Here is a 14,967-nt window from a genome sequence, read left to right as displayed (position 1 = left end):
GGAGATTCACACAGCAGCAGAGATGTGAGAGTCAGTGATGGGTGTCTATGGCCGTGCCTGGGAATGGACAGGTGGGAGTTAAGGCTTCTCCCAGCAAAAAGGTGGCAGGACCAGTAGCCCAACTGAAGTGCTTCTACACTAATGCTCGAAGCATGGTCAACAAACAGGAGGAGCTGGAAGCCATTGTGCAGCAGGAAAACTATGATGTAGTTGCCATCACGGAAACATGGTGGGATGACTTGCACGACTGGAGTGCTGCATTAGATGGCTACAAACTCTCCAGGAGGGACAGGCAAGGAAGGAGAGGTGGTGGGGTGGCTCTGTATGTTAGGGAGTGTTATGAATGTCAAGAACTTAATGATGGTGACAATAGGGTTGAGTGTTTATGGGTAAGAATCAGGGGGAGGGCCAACAAGGCTGATATCGTGGTGGGAGTCCGTTATAGACTGCCCAACCAGGATGAGGAGGCAGATGAAATATTCTACAAGCAGCTGGGAGAAATCTCAAGATCACTAGCCCTTGTCCTGGTGGGAGACTTCAACCTACCAGATATCAGCTGTGAATCAAATATAGCTGAGAGGGAACAGTACAGGAGGTTCAGTGTGTTGAGTACAGTGTGTTGTTCAGTGTGTTGGGGATAACTTCCTGACAGTTATCAGCTGACAGCTGGTGAGGGAGCCAACTAGGGAAGGAGCCCTGCTGGACCTGTTGTTTGTAAACAGAGAAGGACTTGTGGGGGATGTGACAGTTGGAGGCCATCTTGGGCATAGTGATCATGAAAGGATAGAGTTCTCGATTATTGGAGAAGCAAGGAAGGGGGTCAGCAGAACTGCCACCATGGTCTTCTGGAGGGCAAACTCCCAGTCCCTTGGGAGGCAGTCCTGAAGGGCAAAGGAGTCCAGGAAAGCTGGATGTCTTAAAGGCGCAGGAGCAGGCTGTCCCCATGTGCCGTAAAATGAGCCGTCGGGGCGTGGCTGAATAGTTGCAACAGATATAGTTGCAACTCAGGGGAAAAAAGGCAGGCCACTGATGAGGACGTTGTAGATGTTGTGAGGCTATGTACGGAGAAAATTAGAAAGGCCAAAGCCCAACTAGAACTTAACCTGGCTTTGGATGTTAAGAACAATAAGAAAAGTTTCTATAAATACATTAGTAATAAAAGGAGGACTAAGGAGAATCTCCATCCTTTATTAGATAGGGGTGGTAACATAGTGACAAAGGATGAGGAAAAGGCTGAGGTACTTAATGCCTTCTTTGCCTCAGTCTTTAGTAGTAGAGTCGGTTGTTCCCTGAGTACTCAGGGATCCGAGCTAGCAGATAGGGGCGGGGAGCAGAATGAAGCCTCTGTAATCCAAAGGGAGATGGTGAGGAACCTGCTGCAGCACCTAGACATACACAAGTCTATGGGGCCGGATGGGATGCACCCAAGGGTACTGAGGGAGCTGGCGGAAGTGCTCACCGAGCCACTTTCCATCATTTACCAGCAGTCCTGGCAAAACGTGGAGGTCCCAGTTGACTGGCGTATAGCAAATGTGACACCCATTCATAAGAAGGGCCAGAAGGAGGATCTGGGGAACTACAGGCCTGTCAGTCTGACCTCGGTGCCTGGGAAGGTCATGGAACAGATCATCCTGAGTGCCACTCCGCTGAGTAAAAAACTGGCTGGAGGGTCGGGCCCAGAGAGTGGTGGTGAATGGAGTTAAATCCATTTGGTGGCCAGTCACGAATGGTGTTCCCCAGGGCTTGGTATTGGGGACAGTTCTCTTTAAAATCTTTATCAATGATCTGGAGGAGGGGATCGAGTGCACCCTCAGTAAGCTTGCAGATGACGCCAAGTTGGGCAGGAGTGTCAACCTACTTGAGGGTAGCAAGGCTTAGCAGAGGAATCTGGACAGGCAGGATCGATGGGTCGAGACCAATGGTATGAGGTTCAACAAGGCCAAGTGCCGGGTCCTGCACTTGGGTCACAACAATCCCATGCAGCGTTACAACTAGAGAGCTGCCTGGCAGAAAAGGACCTGGGGGTGTTGGTCGACATCTGGCTGAATGTGAGCCAGCAGTGTGCCCAGGTGGCCAAGAAGGCCTACAGCATCCTGGCCTGTATCAGGAACAGTGTGGTGAGTAGGACTAGGGAAGTGATTGTCCCCCTGTACTCAGCACTGGTGAGGCCCCACCTCGAGTACTCTGTCCAGTTTTGAGCCCCCCACCACAAAAAAGACATTGAGGTAATGGAACATGCCCAGAAAAGGGCAACGAAGCTGGTGAGGGGTCTGGAGAATAATTCTCATGAGGAGTGGCTGAGGGAGCTGGGGTTGTTTAGCCTAAAAAAAAAGGAGGCTGAGGGGAGACCTTATTGCTCTCTACAACTACCTGAAAGGAGGTTGCAGTGAGGTGGGTGTCAGTCTCTTCTCCCAAGTAACAGGCAATACGATAAGAGGAAACAGCTTCAAGTTGCACCAGGGGAGGTTTAGACTGGATATTAGGAAAAATTTTTACACTGAAAGGGTTATCAAGCATTGGAACAGGCTGCCTGGGGAAGTGGTTGAGGCACCATCCCTGGAGGTATTTAGAAGACAGGTAGACATAGTGCTTAGCGATATGGTTTAGTGATGGCTTTTGTCAGTGTTGGGTTGATGGTTGGACTCGATGATCTGAAAGGTCCCTTCCAACCTAGGCAATTCTATGATTCTATGCTATGATTCTGTGATTCTTAGTTAAAAAAAGGGATTTGGAGAATCTCTGACATCTGTTACCACAGACACACTTCCTTCAACTCATTATGCTAAAACAATTTTTTCATGTTGTAACTGATTGATGGATGAGGGCTACAAAACAAAGTATCCATGAAGGTATTTGTTGACTGAAAGTTTAGAATGACAGAATAATGCACTTAAAGGACAATTTTTTCTCGTATACCTCATTTAAATACTTTATCCTTTTTAGGAGCTGTCATCCTGAATTTATTACTTCAATAAATATTTAGATGCAAGATAAGATCATATTTTATTTATTAAAATGGAAATTTTAGATTATTTTTATGTATTTCAGTGCCATCAGATTCACTTAAAATGTAAAAATGGTACTGTGTCTTTTGAGTGAGGAAACGGTTGTGAATACTTTACCAAAGAAAAAGTCTTTGCTATAAGTTACTGGTATCAAGTAAGAGTTTTCAAAAGATACTGCTGTTGAAATTTTTGACCCATAATGCACTTTGCTAGTGCTCAAAATGTTTGGCCTTCGTCCATTTTCTTTTTTTCCTCTTTTAACATATTCACAAAGGGCAATGAATTCACCCTGAAAGATCCTATTTTCTTCTCCTAAGCAGAAGCTACTAGAAATACTTTGAATTCTGTACTGAGGGCTTTTTAATCAGTTTTACTTCTATAATTGTTTTGAGGGGCTAACACATGCTCTCTTTCCCTCCCTCTTCCCTCCATCTTTTCTGTCACAGAAGTTCTACACAAAGGTGTAACCTCAATAACAAATCTTGAAGGTTGGGTGGGACACCCTTTGGATCCGATTGGCACCCTCTTCAGTAGCCTGATGGAAGCCTGCAGGGTGGATGATGAGAGCTTCCATGGATTCTCAGACTTCACGGGTAAGGCAATGCAAAGGGAGCAATCTTCTCTAAATCTTCAGTAACTGGAAGCGTTTTTGTATCTCGCCTTTCTGAATTAACTTCGAAGCCAGTGTCTTTATAGTATAAGAACTCACATTTGCATTCCCTAAGAATAAACATTTTCTCTCCCTCATGTTAAGTAAAATTTTTTATAAGTTATATGAAAGCACTTCAAAAATTACCAGTTACTCGTTCCTGAAGACAATTATGTATTTCATGCTTGAAATAAAATGGAATAAGACTTTATAGCAGCAACCCTCTTCACATACATTGCTCCTCTTTTTGAGAAATTACAGGAAATCACAGAATTGTTGAGGTTGGAAGGCTCCTCTGGAGATCATCTAGTCCACCTGCTCTGCTCAGAGCCCGGTCACCTAGAGTAGGTTGCCCAGGACTGTGTCCAGTTGGGTTTTGAATAATCCCAAGAATGAACACCGTACAACCTCTCTGGGCAACCTCTTGCAGTGTTTGACCATCCTCACAGTAAAAAAGTGTTTTCTTATGCTCAGTTTGTGCCCATTGTCTCTTGTCCTGTCACAAGACACCAATGAGAAGAGTCTGGCTTTCTTCTTTACATTCTTCCATCAGATATTCATACATTTTGGTAATACCCTTCTGAGCCTTTTATTTTACAGGCTAAACAATACCAGCTGTGTCAGTCTCTTATATGGGAGATGCTCCAGTCCTTTAATCATCTTTGTGGCCCCTCACTGGGTCTGCTCCAATATGTCCATGGGGAGCCCAGTACTGGACATAGCACTCCAGGTGTGGGCTCACCAGTGCTGAGCAGAGGGGAAGGATCACCTCCCTTGATCTTCTGGTGACGTTCCTCCTATGCAGTCCGGGATGTTATTTGACTTCTTAGCTACCTATGTACTAGTGTACATAATACTTTGAATTGATGACAAAACACTTAACATTTGTAACATATGTGGTCTATAAAGGTTATGAATTGGAAAATAGTTGTGCAGTATTGATACATGATTTAGGACAGGATGTGTATGCCCATTTTAACTTTAGTATTTGCTTCCCAGGAGTTTAACTGATTTATTCCTTATTCTCAGTCTCTTTCCACCTCTATGGTAGTTTCTTATCACCTTCTGTGTGGTCAGGAATTCAATTCATCCCTCTGCCTACAGCTCTTTTATATGCACATCCCCAATCTTCTTGGGGCTTTGCCTCAAAACTCATTTTATTCAATTAGATTTTCTGCAATAAACTTCTAATCCCATATCCAGCAATTCTGGAAGAACTTTAATGAAAAGAAATCAGATTCTTTGCAATTAGAAAAAACCAAAACAGCCCCATGAAATAAAAGTAGTGTGTGTTGAAAAGTAAATTCCCCCTACACACACATATGTAATCTACCAAATGCATTCTGCCTTCTCATTTGCTGCAGCTGTCCATCTCCTTACATCTGTACATTACAACTTTTTGTTCCCAAACTAGACTGTAAACTACTAGAGGTTGGGATAGCATTTTGTCATGGTGTATCTGTGAAGTGCCAAATGAATCACTAGTACTCTTTAAAGCAATTTATGTCTTGGTCTTTGTGGAATTTACAAGTAATCTTTACTAAAAATAGCAGTTCTAGTGTTAATAAAAGTCAGAAACATTATACATGTTTATCATAAATATGACAAATAAAAAACCATGAAAAGAGCTCTAGCAAACAGGATGCTTTAAAGTTGTGGAATTCCCAGGCCTACTGTATTTGCACAATCCTAATAACTTCAAATGAAATATATGCAGGTGTATAAGCACCTTTCCTTTCCACTTACTCAACATCAAAGCTTTAAGGAGATAAGGAAATGGGTGGGGAAAAAAATTGAAATAGATCTTCCAATTTTGGCCTTGTTAACACAAAACTGGAGAAACTGCCTTTCTCGAAATCATGCAGTTTAAAATGAAAACTTATTTTTACTTGAGTGGGTTTTTTAAAACCTAATTGTTTTGTGTATTTCTGCCATGTGGAATTGGATCAGGTAATTTAGATTGGATCGCTGGATCTTAATATTGCGCTAGTAATTTAAATAATTTTAAAAAATGAATACTGACAGAGGAAGCATTTGTAAATGTGGCATTATAGGCAGATTATGGATTAGAATGGTTTCCTGATGTGTCATTCTTTGTGTCACCCTTTACAGGGAATGTGGGGCAATGCAAATCTCTGGAGTACCAGCACCTGCCTGCACACAAGTTCTTAGAAGAAGGGGAATCTTATTTAACGCTTGCTGTGGAAGTAGCATTGATAGGGCTGGGACAGCAACGAATAATGCCAGATGGCTTGTATGCACAAGAGAAGGTTTGTCGAAATGAGGAGCAGCTCATTTCTAAGCTACAGGAAATTGAACTGGATGATACTCTGGTGAAGATTTTTCGAAAACAAGCAGTCTTCCTATTAGAAGGTAGCTCAATGTAGATGCTAACTGCTTCTTTAAACTGTCTTCACTTACACAAGCCCACTGAATTAGTATTCCCGTGGAAACTGCCTTACATACATACTTAAGATGTTTTTTGATGTAGAACTCCAGCAAAATTTTTATTTCCAGTCCCTTATGAAAATCAAACATACTTCAGATATCACATGATTGTAGAGATAAGGCATCTACTGACCTATAAGCCTTTCATTTTAATTTTTATTGCATTTTGTTCTTTAGATTTGTTGCTTGTCATAATCTCAGTATCCTAATTATACAACCCAGGCTCACAATTAAATAATATAGACATCAGTTATCATCAGCAGTTCTTGGGTAGCAAATTTCTAAATGTCACTTGTATCCTGAAAAAAGACTGTCAGCTTTATAAATGTATGAAGATTTTTACCTCTGTTCCCAAGTGAAGAGCTCAGAATAATCACTTAGAATTGCTGGGACAGAAATATAACATTTTCTTTGTAGCAATTAGGAAAATTACTTGCCTCTGAAGTTTGTATCATACATGAAAATTGAAATATATGGTAAAATATTGAGGCTTATGGCCTGGTCTTGTGACTAAATTTTGATTAAGACAAATAACTTGTGTTTGGGAATTAGCCAGTGTATTGCAATAAAATCTGTACAGAAAATTGCATGCTTTTGCCTTAGCTTTTAAAAAGGCTTAACATATAGCACTTAAGCCTCATGTTCAGAGAGTAGTCTTGTGGGTTCTAAGGTTGTCTTTCTAGTTTTTGGGTTTTTTTTAAATGGAAGAAAAAACTTTAAAGGAACCAATTAGCTAAAGGCATGGCCCAAGTTTTGAGTGCTTGCTCAAGGGATGGAGAGCATGATACTGCTCTAGGTAAGTTGTGAAGACTGTTACACAGCAGTCAGGTTTTGCTTTCTTTCTGCAAGACATTTTTCTTTTAAAACTACTTCTTTAATGGAAGAGACACGGTATGTTGTTTAGGGTTCTCAGCTTTGAGTCACTATTATTGCCCAGATCCTTAAAGACTTTGGTACCTACTGATGGTGCCATTTGATACTGCAGAGAAGCTGCACCATAGGGAGAGTTTCTATTATGGCATGGCTGTAACTGCTGCTTTATGGCCTTTGGACAAGAGCAGCTGCTTGCTGCATCTATTTACTGGTAAGGATGCTTTATGAGGAAAAGGCAGGATTTCTCTCAGGTATTCTCTGATACTTCTAGTTTACTGCTTTGATCACTGATATTCTTTTTGTTTTCTTAGAGTAGTAAACAAGCGATCATAGCAGGAAATCTGCTAAAATAACTACCTACAAAATTGCTGTGGTGAGCAGTGTGCAATGATGGTCTTGCATTATTGTGTGCTGAGAAATCTGTCTTTTCTGCAATAGCTTCAGTTTACTCCAGGTTAGGCGGAAACTGCCAGCTCACATGGAGGAAAAACTGTGCAGTGATTTAAGATCCAAATCATATCAATTGTGTTTTTATAGTTAAAGTCCTGTAGATATAATAAAGAAAGCTTAATTCAATATTAAGCTGATTTCTGTGCTGTTAGTGCAGATTAATGTATGCTGTATGTAGCTAGCATTTGAATGCGTGGGAAAGCAGAACATAAGACTGTGTTGCAAGAACTGTTCTAAATTTTTGCTTGATTGCTAAGTTAATGGAAGAATATATTTTCATATCAATGCTTTGTCATGTATTCTTCGTGTCTTAACTGGGTTCCCGACTCAACCACCAACTGGCAAACATACACGAAATGGATTCTTTCGTTGAAGCAATGCTAGCTAGTTTTGAATGGCTTTCAACTTAAATGATTGAGAGACACGCTGTCACCTACTTAATCTTCACTGATGTTTCCTTGATGAGCCCCAGTCTTCAGAAATGCCTACCTATGGAGCTCAGATATTTTTTTTATGCCTAGTGATTTTTATCTTTGCATTTTGTGCTAAGGCATCAGTCAAAAAAACATTGCTGAAACAGCTGTGTTGGTCCAAGTTGTTACCATCTCTTTTTCATGGAGTTCATCATCCTCTGTAGCAGAAGTGGTTGAATAAATTTTGTGAGTATTCCTCATCTGCTTCAGTGTAGGGTCAGACATATTAGTTTGAACCACTGCTGGAAGCTATGACATGTGTGACTGCAGTGAAGAAGTGTGCTCACACAGTTGTTCATCCATCCAAATGTGGTGGGTTGGAATCTCTAGTAGAAGAGAAAATAGTAACTTCTAGGACTGCTGACTGCTATTTGTGCAATAATTGTCCAATAATACTTAATGTAAGTTTCTTATTATGTATCTTGCAACATTTAATGATTGAACCCTCTAGCTGCTGAAGTAAAAAAAACCTGCTTGACACATTTTCCTATTAATAGGAATAACAGTCTTAATGTTGCAGGAAAAATGTAAAAATGGGATTCATATGCACCGTGAACACTCAGAACTCAGCAAGCAAATAGATTAATTTAATTTTTTTTAAATTGTCATTACTGTTGTCAATCTTGACACTGCTGTTATGAAGTTATGCTGTTATGAAGTACTGCACTGGCTGCACTGAGTGTGAGCAAAATCCATTGCCCCGACAATGGGAATAGTTTCCCCACAACAAATACAATTTTTAAGATCGTGTGGCTATAATGGACTAACAAAAGCAGCTTTGGTACAAGATCTGACCTATTCTTCTCTGGAGACCAAGTCCAGAACAAAAGGTTATTTAAATGCCTAATGTCAGGTGAGACATTAATAGGGATCAGGTGCTGCTGTAGTGATTGGTCATGTAATTTCAATTAAAGATACATGTTTTTCCACTGTAACCACTTTTTTTTTCTGGTGGATTTGTGATAAAGCAATTATGCACCAACAAAGGATGCATATGGATTCATGTGCACAATATAACTACGCAGAGGCAAAGCTAGGATTATCATCTTCTACTTTTGCATACCATAGACTTGCTGAATGAGCCCCATGGAGCCCTGGGACCATTTTGTCATTTGTATGTGCACTGGTAGCGTGCTTAGTACTATACAATTTGCAGTTTGTCTTGTTGTCTCAAAGAATATATGGTATTTAATATACTTGTAATATATTTCACAAAAATATCAATGTAACTTTACCTTTTGTACAGCAAACTGTCCAAACTCTAACTCAAAGTATGGTGAATGTTTTTAAAGGTCCAGAAGTTGGGTTTTAACAGTCTGTAAAGACTGACATTCTCTTTCTCTTTCCCACAGCTGGACCATATAGTGGTTTAGGTGAAGTCATCCATCGAGAGAGTGTTCCAATGCACACATTTGCCAAATATCTTTTCACCTCTCTCCTACCTCATGATGCTGAATTGGCATACAAAACTGCACTGAGAGCCATGCGGTATGTATTCACAAGTCATCTAGAAAGAGCACAAGTAGTGGTTTGGAAAAGGGGAAAAAGCTTGGTAATCAAGACCTAGTCTTTTTTTCTAAAGAAGTGTTGTTCCCTTTAAGAAGAAATTACTTTGGTTCTGTCATCTGTAAAAGCAATTGATGTCTGTACTAACTACAGTATAATCATTTATAAATGTACAATTAGTGTTTATCTGCAACCATAAAACAGCATTCTATGTTACAAATTCTTCTAGAATTACACTCTGGGGGCACGTGGTTTTCTGTTAAATGACAGCTTTAGCGCATGTGTTCTCTAACTGAAAGGAGGTAGTGGCAAGGAAATGAGGAAAGAGGCATCTCACCAGCAGTCTCAGGATCATCTGCTGCTTAGCAGATGATAGGACTATTTGTTCCACCAGCCTTCTTTATAAATTAACTCTCAATGATAGATTTGAAACCATATGGTGTGGTCTGAGCCAGTACTTTTTTCTTGTCCTTCATAACGAAGCAGTCTTGCACATTTCTGGGTGAATGTTGGGATTTAAATGGAGTATGTCATAAGACAACAAAATGTCTGACTTGCATCCCATTTGTCTTCAGTAATCAGGAAAAAAGATGTTTCTCAGGGAGTGCTAAGTGTGCGTTGGCTTTATCTCAGGGCAGGCCAGATTGATAACAGTGGCTAAAAAGGGCCTTCTGATGGAAGTTCCAAGGGCCTAAATGATCAGCAATAAATCTATGATGTTGTCTACATACAGTGCAGGGAAGAAACTAGTCCCATCTGGATTGTCTGGTCACTGTCAAGAACTTGTAGTAAATGATGGTTGAAAAAAATAGCCACAACTGAATACTAAGAGCAATAGAGTTCCAGATTTAAAAAAAAAAAAAAAAGTGTTGGGTGTTCCTGGTCATTATTCTCAAGAATGATTGCACTGTGATTGAAGGACACACTATCCACATAAGTAGCATTTGGCTTCATCGGACTGGTTGTGTCCTAGTGTTTTGGAGGTGTGTATTCTGGAGCTAGTTTCTCCATAAAGCCGGTCTGCTTAGTCTGTTTGGGGTTTTTTTGACTCCAAGAGTGTCTAATAGTGGATGTTAGGGAAGGAGTCTAAGAAACATGAAGAGTGACCTTGCATACTTGCTGCTTATGATTAGAATTTTAGGAAATAGATTGAGAAGACAAAAGTGTGTTATTGATAAACTGTTGAGAACATTCAAACGTATGATAAGAAAGCTGTCGGGGCCATCTAGGTACACCCCTTTTCTTTCATTGCAAATTAAGTGCATCAATAACCCTGATCATACCAGATCACCAAGACAGTACAAAACGTGTGGTGTGTTTTTTGGGTTTTGGGTTTTTTGTTTGTTTAAGAAAGAAAGATCAATTTGAGTACTAATCTTAGTGGACTTGTGTCCTTGTATTTAATTCCGGTCACTACCTTAAAGTGTTTCTCAGAGATTGTGGGGAGTTTTCCTCTTTAAACTAAACTACTGAAACCACATTGAAAGGATGGAATAGATATCTATCAGCAGCTTTGCACAGTGCACTGAATGCTTCAGTGAATGTGATGGCAGCATGCCATTCCTCTTGAAGGAGGATTTGGGCTTTCCCCAGAAACAAATCATAACTTACAGAAAAGAAGTTTTCCATTTACTTTCTCAACTGGAAAGACAAGCAAGGCACTGAAAGATCCAAATGATGAAATCTCTAGTTAATCATGGGGAGCTCCAGCCATCTTTTGGCATGAAGCTGCCATCTCAGCCAAAGAAGTTATTTCTCAAACAGACCAATATAAGAAAGAGTTGCCTGCCTGTTTACATCTGGTAAAATCACAGGAGACATCAACATCAGGGCTGTTCTCCATAGCTCTCTTGACATCACTTTATAAGGCACATGAGAGTTCAGCTTTTTTTAATTTTTTTTTATTTTTTATGTATTTGGCAGTCTTCAGAAATGTGGACTGCTATCTTGAACTGTGGTGATAGCAGATGCAGACACTTTCTGTTTCATGTCTGTCTGCATTCCTTGGTGATTCTCAAAAATTCTCATAAAGAAGGTTGGTTACTCTTTCCATTCACACCAAAGTGATAGTTCAGCATACAAAGCACTCACATAATAACAGAACGGTAGGGGTTGGAAGGTACCTTCGGAGATCGTCTAGTCCAACCCCCCTGCCAAAGCAAGTTCAGCTAGAGCAGGTTGGACAGGAATGCATCCAGGCAGGTTTTAAATATCTCCAGAGAAGGAGACTCCACCACCTCTCTGGGCAGCCTGTTCCAGTGCTCTGCCACCCTCAAAGTAAAGAAGTTCCTCCTCATGCTTAAGAAGTTTCTCCTCATGTTAGATGGAATTTCCTATGCTCAAGTTTGTGCCCAATGCCCCTTGTCCTGTCACTGGGCACCACCAAAAAGAGTCTGGCCCCATCCTCTTGACACCCATCCTTTAAGTATTTATAAGCATTGATAAGATCCCCTCACAGTCTTCTCCAGTCTAAACAGACCCAGGTCTCTCAGCCTTTCCTCATGAGAGAGATGCTCCATTCCCTTGATCATCTTTGTAGCCCTCCACTGGACTCTCTCCAGCAGTTCCCTGTCCTTCTTGAACTGGGGAGCCCAGAACTGGACACAGTACTCCAGATGTGGCCTCACCAAGGCAGAGTAGAGGGGGAGGATGACCTCCCTCGACCTGCTGGCCACACTCTTATTATTGCACCCCAGGGTGCCCTTGGCCTTCTTGGCCACAAGGGCACATTGCTGCCTCACGGTCATCCTGTTGTCCACCAGGAATCCCAGGTCCCTCTCTGCAGAGCTGCTCTCCAGCAGGTCAGCCCCCAACCTGTACTGGTGCATGGGGTTATTCCTCCCCAGGTGCAGCACCCTACACTTGCCCTTATTGAATTTCATTAGATTCCTCTTTGCCCAACTCTCTAGCCTGTCCAGGTCTAGCCTTCTGGTGTGTCAGAAACCCCTCCCAGTTTTGTGTCATCAGTAAACTTGCTGAGGGTGCACTCTATCCCCTCATCCAGGTCATTGATGAATATATTCAACAGGACTGGACCCAGTACTGACCCCTGGGGAACATCGCTAGTTACAGGCCTCCAACTAGACTCTGCGCCACTGATCACGACCCTCTGAGCTCTACCATTCAGCCAGTTCTCAATCCACCTCACTGTACACTCATCTAACCACTACTTCCTAAGCTTACCTGTGAGGATGTTATGGGAGACGGTGTGAAAAGCCTTGCTGAAGTCAAGGAAGACAACGTCCACTGCTCTCCCCTCATCCACCCAGCCAGTCGTTCCATCGTAGAAGGCTATCAAATTGGTCAAGCATGATTTCCCCTCCACATGCTTAGAGATGACATCCAGGATGAGCTGTTCCATCACCTTTCCAGGGATGGAGGTTAGGCTGACTGGCCTGTAGTTTCCCGGGTCTTCCTTCTTGCCCTTTTTGAAGACTGAAGTGACATTGTCTTTCCTCCAGTCCTCAGGCACCTCTCCTGTTCTCCATGACCTTTCAGAGACGATGGAGAGCAGTTTCACAATAACATAGAATCATAGAATCATAGAATGTGTTGGTTTGGAAGGGACCTTTAAAGGTCACCTAGTCCAACCCCCCTGCAGTAAGCAGGGACATCTTTAGATCAGGTTGCTCAGAGCCTCATCAAGCCTGGCCTTGAATGTCTCCAGGGATGGGGCCTCCACCACCGCTCTGGGCAACCTGTTCCAGTGCCTCACCACCCTCATTGTAAAGAACTTCTTCCTAATGTCTCATCTAAACCTACCCTGCTCTAGTTTAAAACCATTGCCCCTCGTCCTATTGCTACATCCCATTGCAACAGCCCCTCACCAGCTTTCTTATAGGCCCCCTTCAGGTACTGGAAGGCTGCTATAAGGTCTCCCCGGAGCCTTCTCTTCTCCAGGCTGAACAACCCCAACTCTCTCAGTCTGTCTTCGTAGGAGAGGTGTTCCAGCCCTCTGATCATCTTTGTGGCCCTCCTCTGGACCCACTCCAACAGGGTCATATCCTTCTAGAGCTGAGGACTCCAGAGCTGGACACAGTACTCCAGGTGGGGTCTCACGAGAGCAGAGTAGAGGGGGAGAATCACCTCTCTGGATCTGCTGGCCATAGTTCTTTTGATGCAGCCCAGGATGCGATTGGCCTTTTGGGCTGCAAGCGCACATTGTTGGCTCATGTCCAGCTTTTCATCCACGAGTACCCCCAAGTCCTTTTCCACAGGGCTGCTCTCTATCACATCATCCCCCAGCCTGTATTGATAACAAGGATTGTCCTGACTTAAGTGTAGGAACTTGCACTTGGCCTTGTTGAACTTCATGAGGTTTGCAGGGGCCCACCTCTCTAGTTCGTCCAGGTCCCTCTGGCCTGTCAACCGCACCACTCAGCTTGGTGTCACCTGCAAACTTGCTGAGGGTGCACTTGATCCCACTGTCTATGTCACTGATGAAGATGTTGAACAGCACCAGTCCCAGTATGGATCCCTGAGGGCCACCACTTGTCACCCCTCTCCATCTGGACATCAAGCCATTGACCACCACCCTCTGGATGTGACCATCCAGCCAGTTCCTTATCCACCGAACAGTCCACCCATCAAATCCGTTTGTGAGGTGGAATGGATCAGAAGAGGGAAATTTGAGCATCCCTTCCTCCATGGCATGAGTAAAATATTTCCGCGTAGAAATCTGTGCGGTTGCTCATGCTTTTAGAGCATATTTCTTTCTTTGCTTGAACATTTATCAAAGTTAACTTCCCAAGACTACAGGTAGTTGCTCTCCAGATATAAGTGTTCAGCGTCAGTCTACACACAAGTCTACACAGGTCATTGACCCATGATGTCAACTCTGGACTATTTTGCTTCTCTGCATTCAGAATCATCTGTTGCTGTTTCTTTTTTTTTTTTTAATCCTCTTTTAGTGTGTGGAACACTCTGTGTGAAATCAATGGAAGCTGGGACCATAATGCCTTTCATGCATGCTCCGGTCTGCAAGGACAGGATGTGCTATCCTTGATGGTCACTTCTGTCTGCAGTTCTCTGCTTGCAGCACTGAAACATATGGAGTAGAGCCTTGGAGAATGTGTATCTGCAGTGACCTAGTTGATTGCTCACTTGGAATCTGAACTTGAATGTTTGGCTTAGTTTGGCTGATCCCTTGTTAAGCCTGAATTTCAACCCAGTCTTTGGGAGTCACACTTTAATGGTGATGTTTAATCCCAAAGCAGCTTTGCTAAAACCTAGCTAAATAATTGATGTTTGAAAGAGAAAAAAAGTGAAGAATGCTAAATCTGCTTATGCTTGTTACGATGTTCCCTAATCTTGCCAAAATTGTATGACAGCCACCAATTCACAACAGCATTTCTTTTCACAGCAAAGGAACATAGAAGTTAGCAATGAAATTCAGAGCGACAAAAGATTTCCCCAAAACAGCCTCTTCCTTTCATGCTTTTTGTCTATTTACCATTACTCATAACCTAATACTCCTTTTTGCATTATGTAGTTGGGATTTTTCCTGTTTGTTGAAACCATTTAATAATGCATCTTTTTTTCTCCCCTGACCCATGCTTGGAAA

At 42.2% G+C, this 14,967-nt stretch overlaps 1 protein-coding gene across 2 annotated transcripts in view; it reads left to right on the top strand.

Moving 5' to 3' along the window:
- The window catches only part of LOC128901933 (zinc finger SWIM domain-containing protein 6-like), a 160,044-nt gene that overhangs the window by 127,385 nt on the left and 17,692 nt on the right, over window positions 1–14,967 (top strand). For both annotated transcript variants that reach the window (XM_054184079.1, XM_054184080.1), the window contains 3 exons: window positions 3,452–3,598; window positions 5,767–6,027; window positions 9,251–9,386. In XM_054184079.1, the coding sequence (XP_054040054.1) occupies window positions 3,452–3,598; window positions 5,767–6,027; window positions 9,251–9,386 (544 nt within the window). The remainder of the gene's footprint in view (window positions 1–3,451; window positions 3,599–5,766; window positions 6,028–9,250; window positions 9,387–14,967) is intronic.

The sequence above is a fragment of the Rissa tridactyla genome, chromosome W, assembly GCF_028500815.1.
Source record: "Rissa tridactyla isolate bRisTri1 chromosome W, bRisTri1.patW.cur.20221130, whole genome shotgun sequence".
NCBI lineage: Eukaryota > Metazoa > Chordata > Aves > Charadriiformes > Laridae > Rissa > Rissa tridactyla.
Note: the sequence above shows the minus strand (reverse complement) of the source record. Positions and strands in the feature narration are given on the sequence as shown.